The following is an 18,951-nucleotide window of genomic DNA, read 5'->3' on the forward strand; positions in this document are numbered from 1 at the left end:
TCCGGATGATTAATCGCAAAGAGGTTTTACTCAATCATTATTATTTTTTACTCCATTAAAATTGTTTTATTTATTTTGTCTGACACTTGGATACGTACTATAATTTATTACCTGACTAATATATTTCCATACAAAATAGTTCATATACTATTACGTACATAGATAATAACGTTAAACGGTACATATACATTTCTCGTGAATCATACAGTGCAAATTTTTTTGGAAGCGCTGAAAAACGTAATCAGAACGACACGATTATCTGAAACGAATGGTTTTGGCATTACATAAACTATTCTATAATCCGTAAAGCGTAGATTTAATGACGTACGAGAGGACAATTCATAAAATGATATTTTTATATAATAATGTATATCAATCCACCACGAGTCCCAGTTTAAATCAGTACTCGCAAAAATTCATTGCTTATTTGAGGTATAGGCTACAAGGGGACGTGTTGGAACAATAACAACGGTTGAGACATGTTACAAATGTGAAGCTCATGTCATGACGAAAAGTACAGAAGTGAGTCGTTAAATAGTCTTAATCAGAAAACTAATTTATTTGATTGTGATATGCGAAGAAGATAGCATTTAATTTTTTGGCTGGCTGGGTCACTCACGATATAAACTCTTAAAAATACATAAGTAAGTCTGTGTGCTGGCTGGTTATCATGTGACAAAGTTTTTGCGACCAAATTAGGAATTAAACAGGCAACTTAGAATAAGCACGACAAAGCACAATAATATTTTATAACGACAAGTAGTAGCAATAAAAGTGGTGAGGCAAGTTGATCTCGATCCGATCCTTGTTAAATACTTTATTACTTCTGGGAAGTAGAAGAAACAGGTTTGGGAGGAATGGAAGGCAGTGGTCGCTTATTTTGTGAACTATTCCCAGCGACGTTACTGGAGTCAGGGGGGAGGTTATTTGGACCACGGGATGGTGAATGACATGAGGGTCCGGTGGTAGTGGTGACGGAACAAGAGCTGTTATCGTCCTCAAAATTCAAGCCGTTCAGATTATTGGTGTGTTGAGGCGAGTTGTTGAGTATCACAGATGAAGTTGTGGGGTGAGCCTGGCTTTCGTAATTATCTCCAAAAATAACGGGATTGTTGTCGCTGCTGTTGGTGCTGAGCTGTTGTCTCGCACTGTAAGGAGAAAGGTCTGGATTCCTTGCTGCAGCGCACATTAGTTCGGCGTAAATATGTGTCTGAAAGTCGCGAGGATCCGTATAGTCGCACAACCTTGGAGGAGACGAGGTTGGCAGGGGTGGTGGCGACGACGTTGTGGGCGATGTCGCTGCCAAGTTGCGTCTTTCTCTCTGCACCGCACTCAGCTCTGAGTAAATATGGGAATTAGAGTTGCTTGGACCCACACCGACAGTCTTGGTTGGAGAAGGCGTTAGTTGAGCAAAAGTGGACATGGAGCGACGTTGAGAAGATCGGTCGACTGGGACTGGCTGTTGGACTTTTATGTTTCGTCTCGGTGTGACGAGTGGTTTGAGGGAGTCGGTTGATGCGGTATTTGTATTTCGAACGCTGGGTTCCAACCCGTCACTACCACCCCTGTTATCGTTGCAGGTTACGTCGGGAGGACTAGAAATGGGGACTTGGTCGCGAACATGGATCAAGTCGTATAAATGGTCGATTGTCTCCTTTGCGTCCCAGAAGGAGTCTGGTTTAGACAATTTTTCTCTCAGACCTTCAATAATATCAGCACTTAGCTCTGTGGGGAGAGTTTGAACGCCCTTGTCCTCCATTTCGACATCCTCCAAGAGGGCGATTCGGCTAGGCATTGAAGGAGTCTTGGTCATCTTACTGTTTGGTGGGACAGGTGGTCCGTACGGTCCGTCAGGGTTCAAAGATCTGACAAATTCTTTGCGTGGAATGTCATTTGCAAGATCGCCACCGTTATCCTGCTTCCTAGGGCGTTGTTTCCGTATCATATAAACCATCAGGGTTAACAGGAGGGAGACGACCATAAAAAGCACAAAGGCTCCAATAAAAAAGGCCAAGAGTTGCAGACGGTTTGGCAGTTTCGGATTTACGTGCATTTCATTCACATCACTTGTGCACATGTACATATCAGAGGAGCACAGAATATGGAGTTCACTGTAGGACACGTAGCCATCCATGGTCCCATTTTCAGAGATGAAGCAACCCTTGTCTTTCTCCTCCAGGGGACATTGGCTGGACTCTAGGAGTTCGTCGAGGAACCAGGATTTTGACTCATTGAGGGAAAGTACGGACACAAATGTAGATCCACAAGTGCAGGCTTGGAGGAAAGTGTTATTTTTTACAGTGACGAAAGGCAGTTCTCCCATCCCGGTCACGACAAAGTCCTTGGTCACTTCTCCCCAAGAGTTGCCCACGAGATAAGCCGACGTCTCCCCACCATTCGTGCCCAATTGGGTCAAATCAATACCCCGATGGCTCACTTTGTTAAAACTATTATTCACAAAATTCATAACGCTCCATGTCTTAACATAAAATCCTTGTGACTTGATATTTGATAAGGTACATTGCTCCAGATAAACGTTCGCAATGAGACCGCTGATTCCATGCTCTTCGACGCTGCCAATCGTGCAGCCAGTCCAGTTCAAGTGTTGAATACCTGACGCCACTGCATCTCTCTGGATCTGTTTGAAAGTCGAGTTATGAGCAAGGAGAGAGTTAATCATCGCACGTTGATAGAAGGCATCCGGCTGCACGTCAAGAATGGTGGAGCCCACGATGGAAATGATATCAATTTTGAGAGATTGGATAAATCGAGACGATAGCGTTCCTATTCTGCAGTTGTCGAACTTCAATAGGCTGAGATACGACGGAAATGCTTTGGGCGGAACTGTGGCAATGTCACAATTGTTGAATTCCACTGTGGTCTCGTGTGAAAAGCTGCCCGAGTCTGTAAAATGACACAGGAAATAGAACAAATTAAATCATCAATGGCCCCATTTTTATTATCATGAGACTTTCCTCATTTTTCATTTTGTTCTCAACCCATCAATCGTGCATCTTGCATAAACTAAGGAGTAAATTAGCACAAACAGCTCTTTTATGTTGAGCACTATCGATCAATCAGGATCAGGCTTTACAAGTTCTGCTCTGAGGAATTTGAAAAAAGGAAATTTATCTTAAACCACAACCAAGCGTTTCATGAGATAGATAATAAAAACAGATGTGTGTACGTGTATCGCACGTGTGTGTGAGTGTGTGTGTGCGCCTGTTCGAAACAAGTCGAAATGAACCATGATTAGAATTGTCAAAATATTTTTATCTTTTAGAAAATGTGAAATATTTAAAACTGCTACAGTTTTTCTCATCCTCTGTCTGATTCTCTTGTGAGATTTCCACTTCCGTTCGCAATGGAAAGTTAATTTCCATTATTTTACTTTGTATGTACAGCAAACACAGCTCAACTAGCATGTAGTGCAACTAGATCGCTATTATAAATCGCCACCACACCACACCACAAACCACCACCGCTACAAACTGCAATAAACGCGTACTTAATGTCATTCATGATTTCCAAATAATAAACCTCCCAACGCTGCTGTCAGCCTATTACACCTACCGACCCACCGACGGATAGCGATAGCGAGTGTCGGTTACAAAAACTACATATTTTTCTACGTGGCATGATTTTTAACTCATTAAAATTTTCTATCATGTTTTATTCCGTTGTTATCTCCATTGGAGCAGTAACTTGTGGGAGTGTCCCACCCACACCAATTTCACTGCCTTCTTACACTTATCTCTCCATTTCGATGCATCCAAACCAAATTGAGTGAAATAGTTGAAACTTGTCGTAAAACGGGATGATGTGATGAGGGAATGAAATTAGTTTTATGTTCTATTCCCAAATATGCAAATGCGCCGCTTTTATTTTCTGGACAACCACCATGCATCATAACCAGTTGGAAAAAACGATAATAATAATAAGTAATGTTGAGTTATTAAATTTGACTCGGTGTGGAACCAAGAGCGGCGTGAAATATCAAGTCAGCCAGGCTTGAAATTGAAAACAAAATGGCATCAATGAGCAATAAAATTTTTCTCGCTATCGTCCATCCAAACAACGCAGAAATATTCATATTCATGTGCACCTTATGTTCCGCCTCCTAATGCTAAACAAATGTGAAAGAGTTATAAATTTTATCCATCTCGGCTGCTGTGCGGTCCGATTTTGTGTGGGATATGGTTGGCTGATGGTAGTACAGTTTTCGTAATAAAATTTGGTATAAGACAGCTCCAACTGAACTTTGTTCTTGGTTCCCACAAGAATAATGTTCGTCTGGTAGAGCAGAGCATACATATTTTCAATTATTAGATCTCAAAGTTTGTGAAAAGTATAGAGTTTTTAAGCCGTCGTGATGTTTGTTGATCCTCATTCTTGGTTTATTTTTCTGTGGTTTTATGCCCATCCAGCATTGATGGGATTTTTGGCTATGAGAAATTCAATAGTCTCATGATTTCCTACATATGTATGTACAGGAAAGTATTCCAAATAGTTGATAGAGATGGAATATATGGATGTATGTATAAGTTTTAAGTCAAATTTCTACACGTTGCTGAACGTGGACAGAGTTTTGAAGAACGAGTGCACATCCATAATGACGAATACCTCTCTTCGCTGTTATGCAACTCTGTGGGACACAATTCCTAATAAGTGTTATTTATAATAACAATGCGGAGTAAACTAAGAAATTGGAGCATGCATGAGCAATATATTTATTTACGACGAGTATGCGAAGAGGCAGGAAGTAGTGGTGGTCGATGCTATCTCACATGCCTCCATCCAGCCACCACAAACAATCGTTTTTCTCAAACATAACAGATGAGTCCTATCTAAAAATCTGAATGACTTCTAATTTAAGTTTAAGTACGAGACTTCCTACTTAGCTCAGACACACATTTCTCCAAAAACAGATCCCATCCATCCATGGATGGATCTAATTCTCACACTCTCGTCGTCTCTTGCACTGGTTTCATTCTCTTTTACGCTTTTTGCGGACAGGATTTATGAGTTTATGGTTTGAAATAACAAATCGTAAGGGATTAAAGAATGCCCCAAATATTTGAGAATCATATCACCACGACCATTAAGCTAAGAAGACACCCATCCATTCCTTCACCATTAGCTGCACTGCATTCGCTTAGCAAACATTGCTCGAAGAAGAAACCAAACTTATTGGATCTAAACTGAACGTTATTTGTGTTCTCTTAATTAAACAATTGCATGTGTCCTTGGGTGCAAGAAAGGAGTTTCTCTGCGCTGGCTGGCTGGCTTCATCCTCAATCACTATCATCACTCACGACTAAATAAATATCAGCTTCATAGCATATGCAAGTAAGTAGTGGAAGCGTGGAATTCATCAATTACACCAGCTAGCTCCTCGCTGTAATGGAAGAACAGCCAGGGCCACATCTTGATCACGAACTTTTCATTTTTATCGCATTCTCCATATTTCCTAGTAGCAAAAATCCAACACTTTTAAGGATGAGGCGCTAGCCCAGTAGTCAGATTTCTCTCGTACATACGTATCCACATTTTATCCTTCAAGTCTTAAAACTTGAATATGTATGCATGCACGCACAGACAGACGAATGATGGAACAAGCATCCCCATCCCCCACAATAAAAATGATGGCGAATGTGCGCACATTACTTTCCTGTCAACGCCATTCACCGACAAATTACACTGCTCGTTTCATCGCAATTTCCTCAAGAAGAGAGAGAGATGTGAAGTGATGGGAAGAGATGGGTCGCATGCAATTAGTTCACTACTGTTCCCAGTGTAAAAGATGCAGTTTCATTTCATCAGCATTATATTTTATCTCGGTTCGTTGCTTAACTTAACCATTAGAGATTTTTTGGAATGAGATCGTTAAGCATTTCAAAAGAGCAGAATGTGCTGATGTGAATATGAGTCGACATTATTATTTACGCGTAAAATTGAGAGACTCAAAAAGTTAACGATGATAAACAATTTCTTGGCGCAGTGCACGATTTGGTTGACATGTACAAAAAAAACCCAACCAACTGTTGATTGCCTATCCAGATTTTCTCATGTCTCATACCTGTCACGGTGAAAGCAGCTTCGTGGATTACGAGATTAGGCACGTCACTAAACTTGAGATACAGCTTCAACTTGTTCCCACTGTTGAAAATTGCGGAGAGAAAGTTTTGTTTCACGACAACCTTGGAACATCCTTTAATTTCCCAAGTCAATGACTCAAACTGCCTCCTCAGGAATCCAGCCTCGTTGAGATTCACAACCTGTATGCAAAAAAAAACATCAAAATTCAGAACTCATCTTGCATATCGGGTAATAAAATTCCTCAAACAAATGCCCATATTTGGACCATATTTGCCTCAAGAATCGTAATTACTTGGTTAGAATATTCGTTCTTTTGCTCTTACCTCATTCGGATCACGACATGTGCAAATAACTGAAGATAGTTTAGACGCCCGATTATTCAAACATGAGCATCCTGCTGGCAACTTGGAGCACTCGGTGACACCCCCGACGACCCAGTTGGTCGCATTTGCCTCATTTTCGCTGTCTCCTCCCACAAGACGGGCCTGACTTCCAGAAAGACTTACGTAGTCCAAGGCCACACTATTTTCAAACTTGACGACTGAACCTCCCACTCGGAGTAAAACACTGGGTCCGAGAACAATCAGGAGGAATGCTGTGTAGCAACTCGTCATCGCGAAGGTACCCAAATTTTGGGGCAGCATTTCGAACCAGAGGAGTCTTCTTCTCATTATCGTATGAAAAACGTGTATGCAGGCGATTTCACTTAATTACTGTTCTCTTCTTCTTCTTCTCCAAAGAATGTCTACAGTTCACTAGCTGTCTTCCATATTGTTCACTGAGGGTGTAGGTAGCAGTGGGTAGGTGAACGAGGAACTTTCTCGCACCACCTCTGATTAGTCATTAATATGCAATACCAAGCTAAGGCAGCACTTTTTTAAAGACACGACAATGACGATAGTTTAAAGCACAATATTCTCCTCCTCCTCCTCCTCCTCTGGAACTAGCAATAATAGTTCGATACTCGTTGTTCGGGTATCTTTCAACACTCCACGGAAACGTTTTTTCTTCTTGCCTTGACTACTACTACTAGGGAACAGACACGATACACTGTAAATACCATTACTTGGCGTCAACAGGAGTTGAATTGCAAACCGAGTGCTCATGTTTTCCTATTCATGCGCTGATTAAGACAATTACAAGTGGCGTTTGACACCACTGCCACCATGCACGATGAGACTGACTACTGAGACGACTCTACTGCTGAATGGTGACTCCGTTTCCTGGAGTGGTTGCCTCCTTCGTCCAACTGGAGGGGTTGGCAAGCTGCCAATTTTCTTGAAAAATGCAGAGAGAGCAATTCCAGTCAAAAATGGTTACATCCATTTCCTTTAGGCATCATGTGTAACTGACAGACAGGCTCCTTCACACTCGAAAATCGATTAGAAACCTGGAAGAAATGGTGAAATTTAGATTACATTAAGGAGATTCATGAGGACAATAACGTGAGTATGACTGCTGAGAGAATATCAGAGCACCAGATATCAGAACGGATGCATCCAGCAAGTAATTTGAAGGAAGTTTAACTGATATGAGATAATAATGAGTCTCCTGTGGATAACGTGCTTTGCTTTATGTTGCGTTATTCCATTAAGGAATTTTACCTATTTATCTACTTGAACATTTTTACTTGAGGTGCAAGTCTGGGTACCATTGGTCATATGATATGAATGAATTATAAATATTCAATCCGGTCCTTCTTTCATGAATACAATCGTATTCCTCCTCTTATCATCCTATTACATGTTAAGCCCAAATACAATCTGGTTTTAATTGTACTAAATGTATGACCATTTTGTGTGGCTGTTGAACAGAATGTCTCCAAGTTAGAAAATCCTGCGATAAAATCAATCCAAGTACCAGGATTATTATACACAAAACTGTAATTGTTTTCTAGAGAGAGAACATCAACAAACATCTGAATATTTATGGAAACCTTAAATTTTTTACATGGAACGAAACGACTTGTTGGCCCAGAATAAATGAGCGTTCCACGTAGGATGGATGGATAGAGAGGAAGTTCACCCAGAAAAAAATGTCAGTTAAACATAACAACTGAACTTGAGCAAGTATTTGTTCTGTTCAGAGCGTATCAAATTGTCAGCAATGATAAGAGCAATCTTCATTCCCACTAACTTTTGAGCATCTCATCTCAAATTGTTTTCTGAATGGGCTCATGTTTAGACTTAAACTTGGTACAACTCGAAACTTGACGAGACTAATGTCGTGCGCGTCCATTTTTTTAAACGCAAACTCTGCATATTTCCACGCAGGAAAATCGCATTTTGCAGTCAAGAATTTTTTCTCAGCAATTTGGATTGATGAGCAACCAATTGGATTAAACGTGCATCTCACGACTTTTGACACTGCACTGGTTGCTGTCTACTATTATTGCTGCTACTCTATTGTTTACCTTTTCGGCATGTTTGACAATTTTTTTAGAAATTCAGCTGCCTTCTGTTTCAAAGGCGAAATTTAAATAGCAATTGGTTACCCGATTTTCTCTTCTCTCTCTCCTTTACCATTGTTCAGTTTTGATAACAACCCTAAATTTTCTACCTTTCCTGCCAACAAATTTGACTCAATTTCACAAACGATTATCTACTTTTTTAAATTGCTCGCTGTTTCAAACCAACCCATTCGTGTCCTTTAGCATTAGCCGAGTGGTGTTGAAGGTCTATCGGTCAGTTTGTGAATTTAAGTTGGTATGCGACGACAAGGACTAAAAAATGTGTTGTTGCATGTATATTTTTTAGCGTAATTTCCAGCACGATACTTACACATCCGTTTGTAAATATGCCTGCAGAATCTTTGCATCTTCTCCGACAAGTATGTATAAAATGGAATAGAAAAACAAGGCGAGACTGTGATTTTGAGAATGACTTACACCAGTTTATTCCACGAAATAGTTTTATTCATGCAACAACACCTCATTGTCGAATCACAAGTGAGCTGGAAAGTCACAACAAGAACTAGTATCCAACCACGCAGTATTTTGCTGCGACGACTAATAAATAAAATTTATGTATTCCTTACTCTCAGATAAATACATGATGTGCATCCTCCCATTGATTCTTTCCCCAAAATTAATTGTAAATTCTTAACATGACGAGTAATTTCAAGCCAAACCCGACTTTTTACAAGTCAAGTAAGTATTTAGAAGAATGGATGTGTAATAAGTATTTGTCACCAGCAACGGCCATAACTTTTTTATATGAAATTTGAGAATGTCACGACATAAAAGTGAAACTGTGTACAATAACAACGCACAGGATGGATGATGATGAATGATGGACTGCTCAACTAATGCTGGACACTTTATGTTTTTTTTACTGCCACAAAAGAACAATACATAATCCGTGAATTAGTGACTCGTTTAAAGCATTGGAGAAATGAACGTGGAGGATGATGATGTGCTTATCGGTGAATACTTTTTGGCTTCCTTCTTCCTATTTATTTACTACGCGATCCCGTTTCGTCTTTATCTTTCATTGTTTTTCATTATGTACTTAAATTTTGACTCGTTATACGAATTTATTAGTCTTTTGTTTATGATAACAAGTCGCCACTGACTGTATAATATGTCATTAGCACCACAAAATGAGTCCTGACTATTGGACAGTAAGGAATAAATGATCGCAGGTTTAAATTGAATTTCACCCCGCTCCCAATGTAATCAAGTGGGCACGTGATTTTCGCGCGAAAATATCCTGCGATCATTTATTCCATAACGAGCAATAATCACTAATTTCTTGTCACCACAAATAATCTCACTTAAATATTTACTGTTGTGAAATGCGGTTTATCAGCTATTTTTTATGGAACGTTGTTTATTAATATTCGAGGCAAAGACAAATAAGAAGGTTTTGTGAGTACTGTAAGCAAGCGGGGTTATGTTAATGTTATACGGTAACTGGAGGAATGGTGGAAATTTCTCCTCTACTATCTAAATTTGGAATGATACATGAAGCCCGAAGAAATTTTATGACTCAACAACCAACCATATACTTAATAATACTTACGACTTGGTTACTTACTCCTTTATTGATTGTTCGGTTCAGGGATAATCATCCAATTTATTCATTTGGTTATTATTGCTGGCATTGGTGATGGTGATGGTGAATCCACAAATAAGTAAGCGACGGATCTGGACCCCTGATATCAATAAGTCTCTATTTACCACTCTCCCTCGTTCCATTCTTAATAAAGGATGGAGGGTGAGATCCACCAGTAGTAGTGAATTTAAGTACGTTCACATTTTAGTATTTCGTGTCCGACACAAGTGAAAAAATTCAAAATTTTTAGCTGGCAACTCTAACCACGACTAAATTTTTGTTGAAACACACCCTGCTCCTCTTGTTTTATTTCAGAAATAAAATATTTACTAGTGACGACGATGAGCAGTATTATTGCTGCCGCTGCTTCTGCATAAAATGCTGTTTGCTAAAACTTTGATTGGCACGACGTAACGCAAAAGCTCTTCACAACACGAGGATATGTATCTAACAACCGCACTTATTACTTCTTGAGAGACTTAAATAATAATACTCCACTACTGACAATTCCCCACCAACTACTGCTATTAACTCGACTCAGCATCTACTTTTCTACTGCTCAACGACAAGTTGAAAACCTCGTTTTTTGTTATGAAATTGAACAGGATGGATGAATGTTGGAAAGAGAGAGAGAGATGTTGTATTCATGTATGTATCCCCTTCACGTTGCGTTGCATGCAAGTTCTCGTACAGAAGAACTCTTATGGTACGAACAGAGTATCAACTTCAACTTCAACCCTCGTCGTCGTCGTCTCCCAAAGTCCCAGGCAATCGAAGTACGAATGGCAGAAAGAAATCCCTACATAACAACCCACCAACAAACCGTTTTCTCAGGCGAAGCAACTACTACTACACCAATCAGTTGTCATCAGTAAATCTAAGCACAGTTAGCTACACAAGGGTTTTCTCGACTTGAGCGTACTTTTTTTTAGATTCCTATTCTTCTTCTTCTTAAGGGATGGATTTTACTCTTGAGCTTAATATACCCACAAATGAACAAGTCTTACCATGTCCAATTGTACCACTGTCATTGGCCGGTTGAAACGTTTCGATAAGCTGGCGAACGAACGAACGACAGAACAAAATCTGCTTTAACCCCTCGCAACCCAAGTTTTGAGATGATGCGTTTTCCCTGTCCGAGTGGTATCAAAGATATTCAACTGCTCTAATAATGTGCAATCTCCGACTAGGGTTGCGTTGCTTATATGTCGTTGCGTGTAATGCAATTGGAAGTTCTATCCATGTTTCCATTTGGTACGCAGGCAGAGGATGGAACGAGGGTGAATTTTCTCATTCATGAGTTTCCACTCCCTCCCCCACGTTCAAGGTCCCTTATATTGCACCCTCCCTTCCTTGCTCACCTTTCATCTCGGCTACTTTTCACCTTCTCTCTTTGTTCGAAACGTTTACGGGAAAACTTTCTCATCAGGTTTGGAAAAGGTGATGGTGAGATTTTACATGTGTATGCATACGCACCAAGACTTAGCTCTCATTATTACACAAGTATTTATTTATCCTGCTAAAACAACACAATTTCTCTCCTGAAAAAGTGCATGGCTTGTAAAACTTCCACTATTACGTGTGCGTGTGGAGTGACATTACACAGCCGGACAGGAATCAGGAAACTGGCTTTGCTACATACGCACCTGTTCTCCACATAGATCAATAATGAGGGTGGATGGATAGATAGTTGGTGGTGAGAGAGATGAAATAAAATAAAATTCTTAAGGGATGAGGATTCTACGATCTAATCAAACAACACGAAATGAGAAACAAGTTCATATTTACGAAGGGCTCAAGAACTCCCTGCAGTACAAATGAACCCTGATTTATAATCTCTAGAAATTTTTTTCCTCTTCTGATCTCAAAGTAAATACACAGCCGTGAAAAGTTCCACATGCGAACAGACGTTTATTATTCACTTGCTACATGTTCCGTTCAAAATAGTGTTTTGGTTTCCAATATTTTTTTCCAGTTTACGTTTTCTTTTTGGGATCAGAGAAACCGTATGATTCACTAAATTCGTTATGCAATGAACAAAGTGCATGGGAAAGAGAGAGAGGTTTGGCATTTCGAGAGCGAGCTTTTGTCCAAATTTTCAGTGTGCGTATTCAACATAAATTGTGCGTATATAGGGGATCGTCTTCTGTTTCGGTAAGGGTCTCAAATTTCCTGGCTCTTTTGTGTCAGTCAGTTGGTCCTTTTACGTGCGTATTATACACTTGTCCTCATGATGACGAGAGGTCTTTTGCGTTGCTCAAGTCATTTACATTTCGTATTGGGAGTTTTTTGGGCACAAATGCGGCACATACGTATGTATGTCCATGTATACATGATAATATACCCGGGAGATCGAGACTGGCATGCCCAATTAACTGAAGCTTCTTATGTGGCTATTCAACATGTATGGACAAAGAAAGAAGTGTCCGAACGTAACCTTTTAATGGCGAGGGGTCGGTCGGTCGGTCGGATCGGGATGGATGTAAACGAAAGAAAAGTCGTTCTCGAGTACTGACTGGCGGCGTCCAAAATGAGTTCACATTTCTACAAGAAGAAGTCGATTCTGGGTATTTTTTGGTTTTACTCATTTTTCTCACTTGCTTCGGTTACAAGCAAAAGAACGACGCAGCCAAGTGTACGTAAAGAGAGCTTCATCAACTTGTCAGTAAAGGACCCCAATATGGATGCATTTCCTTCCAGAGAGACAGAACGAATATGCGTATATATTGATGTGCATGCATAGGATGTAAAAACTTGACGAGTACATAAACAATTCTCCTTTACATAGTTTTGGTTTGTCTCAAGCTGCTTTTCATATGTGCAAAATGCTTCAAGTCCTTATGAATTTTTGACATCTGTGCATCTAATGATTTCCCTGTTGTCCTAAACTCATTTAGTCATAAAATGCAATTATACCACAATGCCGGCACTGTCAGTTGGGAAAATATAGCACTTTGGCAGCTATTTATCTGCAATATATGCGGAAATCAGTTACATTAAATGATTATTTTACTACTTTGCAACAATATAAATATATTTGCCGTACCTCAAATGAAGCAATTACATAAAAAAACCTGTTGCATATACAAATCAGTTTTACACATATGAAACTCTTGATCAGTTCATGTGATCCAGGATCACTTGGAATTATGCATGTTTATAATGATAACGTAGGTTTAGATGTTAGCCTATGTTCTCCCGGACCAGCATCGAATGAAAAAAAATGAATCTTTGAATTTAATTGCCCTGGGTTAGTCAACAAGTAGGCAATGACTCGTCATCATCGTCTCGCTTCTTGTGGTCTGGATTTCCACCAGTTATTAAATAGCTTATTCTTTATTTCACTCGGCTTAAATTTCTAGACCAGCAGCAGCAGCAGCAGCATAATTTCTTGCTCATCAGCGAGAGAGACTGACCAAGCAACGACATAAAGCAAAACCTGCTGCTGCAAACTCCTGACTTGACTGGGCCTTGTTCAAATCTCAGTGAGTTAATATGTCAGAGTCAGTGAGATACGATGAGGGTAAAAACTGGATCTGAACACAAATGCTCATTTTGCAGTGGATGATTAACGTATAAACATACACGATACGGATAACCAATACAAATACAAATGATGATCCCAGCAACAAAGCCATGTGTGCTCTTTGTAGGTGAATTAAATGACTATAGAGACAAAACTGGTCAGAATACTGGGATGAGATGAGCAGTCGGATGAATCCAAACTGCAGTGTAATGAGATGAGACAAAGACCAGAGTGTGGACAATTCCTTTTTTAGAGCTTGGTTTCTAGAGGTTTTCGACCCAATTACAAAATTGGATGAAAACTAGACCCATCGAGATGTCACGTTCATTCTGGATTTTTATAGAGAATATTGATTTTCCTCCATCTCGCATTCTGCACTCATGCCTGGCAATGATCCACTCCCAATCTAAACCACCAATAGCGTTATCGTCATAAACCAGAAACCAGAAAGCCACCAACTTGAGGTTTATATTACACAAACTATAAAAATAATGTCGTCGCTGGTGGTGTCAGTTTCATTCATATGTGTCGTGGAGGTAGAGGGTACCTGGTCAGTGTGAACTCTTAGTCATGCTACACGCCCAATTACAACAGCGAAGCGATGGTGACCAGACCAGACTTGAATGAAAAACGTGGAAACTCTGATGCCCAGCCAAAGACCCTGCACCAATTTCATTTCAATTTAAGCAAACTAAAGGACAAAGCGAAAGATTAAAGCGAGAAAACCACAACTTCTTCACTTTCATGATTAGACCACAGCACGGTAGACATTTTTTATATGTGCATTTATTACACATATAAAACATATAGTAAACAGTCCGCATAGTTTTACTGTCTTGACGATAGCAAGGTATATATTCCTCCATTGAGCTCGTCGGTTGCAACAAATGATACTCTTCAAGGTTCACTCACTCATCTTTCTGTTCAGCGATGTGGTTGCACAAATTTTAAATTGCGTTGCGTTGCATCACAAAAATTAACAAAAACATTGGAACGATCAAAGAAAAAAACATGATACTAAATATCTTGGACGGACATATTTTTTCATGACGGTCGGTGATGGATATGTAATAATATGCACATGTGCATCTTATGTTGTTGAGGAATTAAGTACAATGCTCGGGCTCCTAGCGTTAGATATCGTCGGTGGCATCACATGTGTGTTATGCCATAACATGGTTCGCATCACATGGCAAAGTTTTGCGAGTGAAATTGAAATCAGGATTGACAAGCGTTTAATCGAGCTTATTAAAATAAAATGGCTACAAGAACAAATTATACAATAAATTTTGCAAGCTCTGTACGAAATGCAATTAATATACAGAGATTGTGTTTTTATGCATATTTTGTATTTTCATGCTTTAACCACGATATTATTTATGGGATGATTTTTTTAAATGAATTTGGAGTCAATAACCATATCACGTGTGTTTCTTTTGTCGTTTGAATGTACAGAGAGAAGTCGAAGGAACGTGAGTTTGTGGCCAATTTTGTTGCTCGAACGCCCAATACGAGCGGAGAAAGGCTCGCCAATTGGTTGCAACCGGAATCATTCATCGACCCCAAGAAATGCGAGGTACGTGTTTTAAATAAAATGAAAACAATGGAAATTTATGCAAGAGCTTAACCTCACTGTTGTCTTATGTCTTGCTGTCTAATCCTAAGTGCACTGTGCACCATGCCGCGATTAGAAAATAATTTGATACCACTACACACTTTACGCAATCGATTACTTATACTTTACTTAACTAACCACCGTAAACAGTTCGTAGCGAGACAGAGATGATATGTGTGTGCGTATGTACATACTTTCGAAAATGATGCGATTTGGTTCTGCTTTGTCTGTACAGATTAGCGTTCCACAAGAAAGTATCAAGCGAGGAGTGCAAACTAGCTTTACGATCGTGACCAGGGACCAATACTTTGAACTTGTTGTAGCTCATCATTTACAGGTAAATAGGCAAAGAAATTTGGAATGCAGATAATATTTATTAAGAAATTTTACATGTAATTATTTAGGTGGAAGTGAAAGCAGTTCCATTGCTGTCCTCAAATGAAGCTGGAAATATTGATGGGAGCCCAAACAATTCGGACCACAGCCCGATTTTAGACGCGTCGAAATTTCCAACTAGTGGTTCTCATCGTGTCAGCTTTTCATACCCGAAAGGATACTTTTCCCAGAACCCGTCCGGTTTGGAGAACTTGATTGGAACTTTGGTGGTTCCGTACCAGGTCACTGTGAAGGATAAGATGCGATATCATTCCATTACAATGATGAAGGTAGATCAAGTGATCGGTGTAAATATGTTCAACAAAATGGATGATATATAGCTTAATATACATTTTCTTCGGATCTAGGACTATGAAAACGTGTCGTTTGAAGAGCTCAGAGTGTTGTCACCATTTCAGAGGTTCAGATCTTCAGAGTCCATGTTGGTGAGGCAAAGTAACAGTGGAAATTATACCGCCACCTGGACTCCATCTTGCACAGGTCCCTATCAAATTGCTGTCACGGTTGATGGCTACTCCATTTCTGAAGTATTCTAACTAACAACTACATATTTATTAAGATGAAACCTAAGTTATCATTACTTTATTCAATGAATTGTTATGTTACCTCCTAGACGTGCGTAGTAAAAGTGGAGGAAAGTTCGGAAAAGACCTTTTCAAGTAGAAAGTCTGCTGAAGGAACTGCAGAAGTTCCGGGGCAGCAGTTTCTCAAAAAGAGAAAATTCAAGACCACCAACTCTGCCGGATTAAGGATTCGTGCGCATACGTCCCTTCAAAGCGAGCAGATTGGGGTCATTCCGGTCAACGGAGTGATCGAGTTCACCCAGGAGATTCACAATGACGACGGAATTTGGGTGAAACTGGACGAGTCCTCGCTTTACGCCTATTGCGAAGGGACTCAGCCACAGTCGAGGAACTTCCGGGTGGAAGGTTGGTGTTTGCAGTACAATCAGCACGTGGGAAGGACGCTCCTTTTCCCCATCGAAGCCCCCAAACGTCTGTCCAACAATCGGTTCAATGAGAAGAATCTCGTCAGTTTGCGGAGACTAAACGACCAGAATATGCCATATGTAGAAAGGTATTTAAATATATTTTCAATGACATGAAAATGTAATTACATTCTATAAACAAATAATTAATGGGCTGCATTGCAGTTCAAAAATACTCAGACTTAATGGAAGCCCAGGAATCTATCAAGTCGTCAAATGTGGAGTCTCTGGTCATAATATACGTAGCAGGCCTTGTCTTCGCTCACCTCCAGTTGGAATTTTGGTCATGGGTTCAAAATTTACGGTCATTGATGAGGTAAAAATTTTAAACTTTCGAAATTACTTTGTCGAATTTTTCACATTTGGATCTTTTCTTAGTGTTTCAACAATGAGGGATTGTGGGTAAAACTGGATTCTTCGAGTCAGAGGAAATTTTGCTTCACTTCAGAAGGTGAAGCTTGGTCTCTCGCAGTGGGACATGGCGATGTTACATATCTACGACATTTGGGTACTTACTAGACCTTGTACAAAATTACATGAAGGCATTTACTCATACTTTACTTACATATTTCAAACTACTTCTACTTTCAGACTCGTCTGTAAATGAAAAAGGTTACGATTTCTCCATCGCTTCCCAATACCCACAAAACATTTTTCAAAACGTTTCCCCACCAGCCGCTTTCACTGGGCCAACCGATGTCCCGATGAACATTGACTTTCAGCACGCCGTCCCACAACTGCCTCCAACATCTCTCAACGGGGGTGATAAGGACAAAATTAACGAGTTGATCAAATCAGCACCGATAACTCAACCACTGAAAGAAACCGACTCTGCTCCAGTAACTTGTGCCTCAACACCCATGGTTTCTTCCCCATCGTCCACCTCCGTTTCGATGACTTCATCCCAGAAATCTACCACGGGTGGTGGGCGTGCAGGAAGTCGAAGAGGTAGCGAAACCACGGTTGCAGAACCTCCTCCAAAACCTGTCCAGCGTAAATCATCCACACCGCTTGGAGCTCTTCAGAAATGGCTTCAGATTGGGACTGAAAGTCGACAGAATTCTTCCACGTCGTCCTCGTCCGGTATGAAGCAGCAGGCCTCGAACGTGATGGAAGTCTCAAAGTCGCTGGTGAAAGAGAGAATTGGCGTATTTGGTGGGGGTGACAAAGGAAAACAGCAACCAACCGTCGTGCCTCCTCCACCACTTCCACCAACAGTTGCATCCTCTGCGACTCAAACTTCTCCAGAAGAACAAATGTCCCCCTTCGGCACTACGGGTCACTTTAACATCGGATCCACACCAAACGCCGCTCCTCCATCGGGATTTCAACCCGCTGGGGGCGACAAAGGAGTAAAACCTTCGCCCAAACCGGAGAGAAAGAAACGCGGAACAACGAGGTCACGAACATCGTACAGAGACAGAGAACGACTTCGATCCCCACCACGAGCATTTGAGTCAAATACTTCATTTGGCAGTACTCCCATGGTGGATGTGTCCCACAAGGTGGCCATCGGACCAGGACAAGCGCACAGTCTGAGAGCCGTCTTTGGAGCTATTTTGTCCCACAGTGAGATTATTCACGACGCAATGGCGTCTGCCTCGTACTTGAGATTTATCACGAAAGAAACCGACGGCGGGAGGAGTGATGCTGAGGGGGTCGAAGTTTCTTCGAGTGAGGTCGATGAAGGGGTGACTGTCGTTGGAAAAGGTGACGAGGAAAATGAAGAAAGTGCTGGTGGTGGTGGTGGTAGTGATCGTCAACAGGACGCCAATTTAGACAACAAGTCGCTGGAGGTTACTACTGCTGTCGTAATGAGGAAGAAGCACGGATCTCCGGCCAAGAGTAAATGTTGGCGTCACTCTTTAGAGGTCACCACTCCATCTCGATATCTTCGTGATAACCCCAACATCAAGTTGGCCCCGCTCGACTCTTCTCCCGTGGTCTCGGAACCCAACATTATAAACAACCAAAATCCCACAATCACTCCTGAAAAGCCTGTGATTCCAGAACCTGTTGAAAATAAAGGTCTTTCAGATTCCAATGAACAACTTCCATTCGCAATGATTGCACTGGGGGAAATTTGGAAGTACGTAAAGTCCAGTTGCGTCGATTTCATTGTTCATGAAAGGGTTACTTCGACCCCTTTGGAACACAAAATAGCATCTGGAAAGGAGTCCGGCAGCAAAAAGTGCAGTCATCATTACGGAAGTCTAAAACTTCGGTCAGATCGATCCTATCTCCAAGTTAGTGGGCGTACATTCTTAATTGG

The 18,951-nt window shown here is 40.6% G+C and overlaps 2 protein-coding genes across 4 annotated transcripts in view; one reads left to right on the forward strand and one right to left on the reverse strand.

Moving 5' to 3' along the window:
• The window catches only part of LOC110851038 (E3 ubiquitin-protein ligase MYCBP2), a 33,934-nt gene that overhangs the window by 9,289 nt on the left and 5,694 nt on the right, over positions 1 to 18,951 (forward strand). The window contains exons 32-39 of the mRNA XM_022098664.2: positions 15,136 to 15,256; positions 15,531 to 15,632; positions 15,700 to 15,960; positions 16,039 to 16,218; positions 16,305 to 16,768; positions 16,845 to 16,995; positions 17,058 to 17,187; positions 17,271 to 18,950. Of these exons, the coding sequence (XP_021954356.2) occupies positions 15,136 to 15,256; positions 15,531 to 15,632; positions 15,700 to 15,960; positions 16,039 to 16,218; positions 16,305 to 16,768; positions 16,845 to 16,995; positions 17,058 to 17,187; positions 17,271 to 18,950 (3,089 nt within the window). The remainder of the gene's footprint in view (positions 1 to 15,135; positions 15,257 to 15,530; positions 15,633 to 15,699; positions 15,961 to 16,038; positions 16,219 to 16,304; positions 16,769 to 16,844; positions 16,996 to 17,057; positions 17,188 to 17,270; position 18,951) is intronic.
• On the reverse strand, positions 41 to 10,747 carry LOC110851037. Of its 3 annotated transcripts, none has more exons than XM_022098661.2 (4): positions 10,137 to 10,747; positions 6,423 to 7,489; positions 6,080 to 6,278; positions 41 to 2,904 (listed from the first exon to the last, which is right to left on the reverse strand). In XM_022098661.2, the coding sequence occupies exons 2-4, from the start codon at positions 6,768 to 6,770 to the stop codon at positions 821 to 823; spliced, it is 2,631 nt and encodes an 876-aa protein (XP_021954353.1). In that variant the 5' UTR covers positions 6,771 to 7,489; positions 10,137 to 10,747; the 3' UTR covers positions 41 to 820. The 3 variants fall into 3 exon arrangements, with proteins under 3 accessions (XP_021954353.1, XP_021954354.1, XP_035708624.1); XM_022098662.2 differs by having other exon boundaries at positions 10,122 to 10,747; XM_035852731.1 differs by lacking the exon at positions 10,137 to 10,747 and adding an exon at positions 9,136 to 9,152.

This window comes from Folsomia candida, unplaced genomic scaffold, assembly GCF_002217175.1.
Source record: "Folsomia candida strain VU population unplaced genomic scaffold, ASM221717v1 Fcan01_Sc006, whole genome shotgun sequence".
Taxonomy (NCBI): domain Eukaryota; kingdom Metazoa; phylum Arthropoda; class Collembola; order Entomobryomorpha; family Isotomidae; genus Folsomia; species Folsomia candida.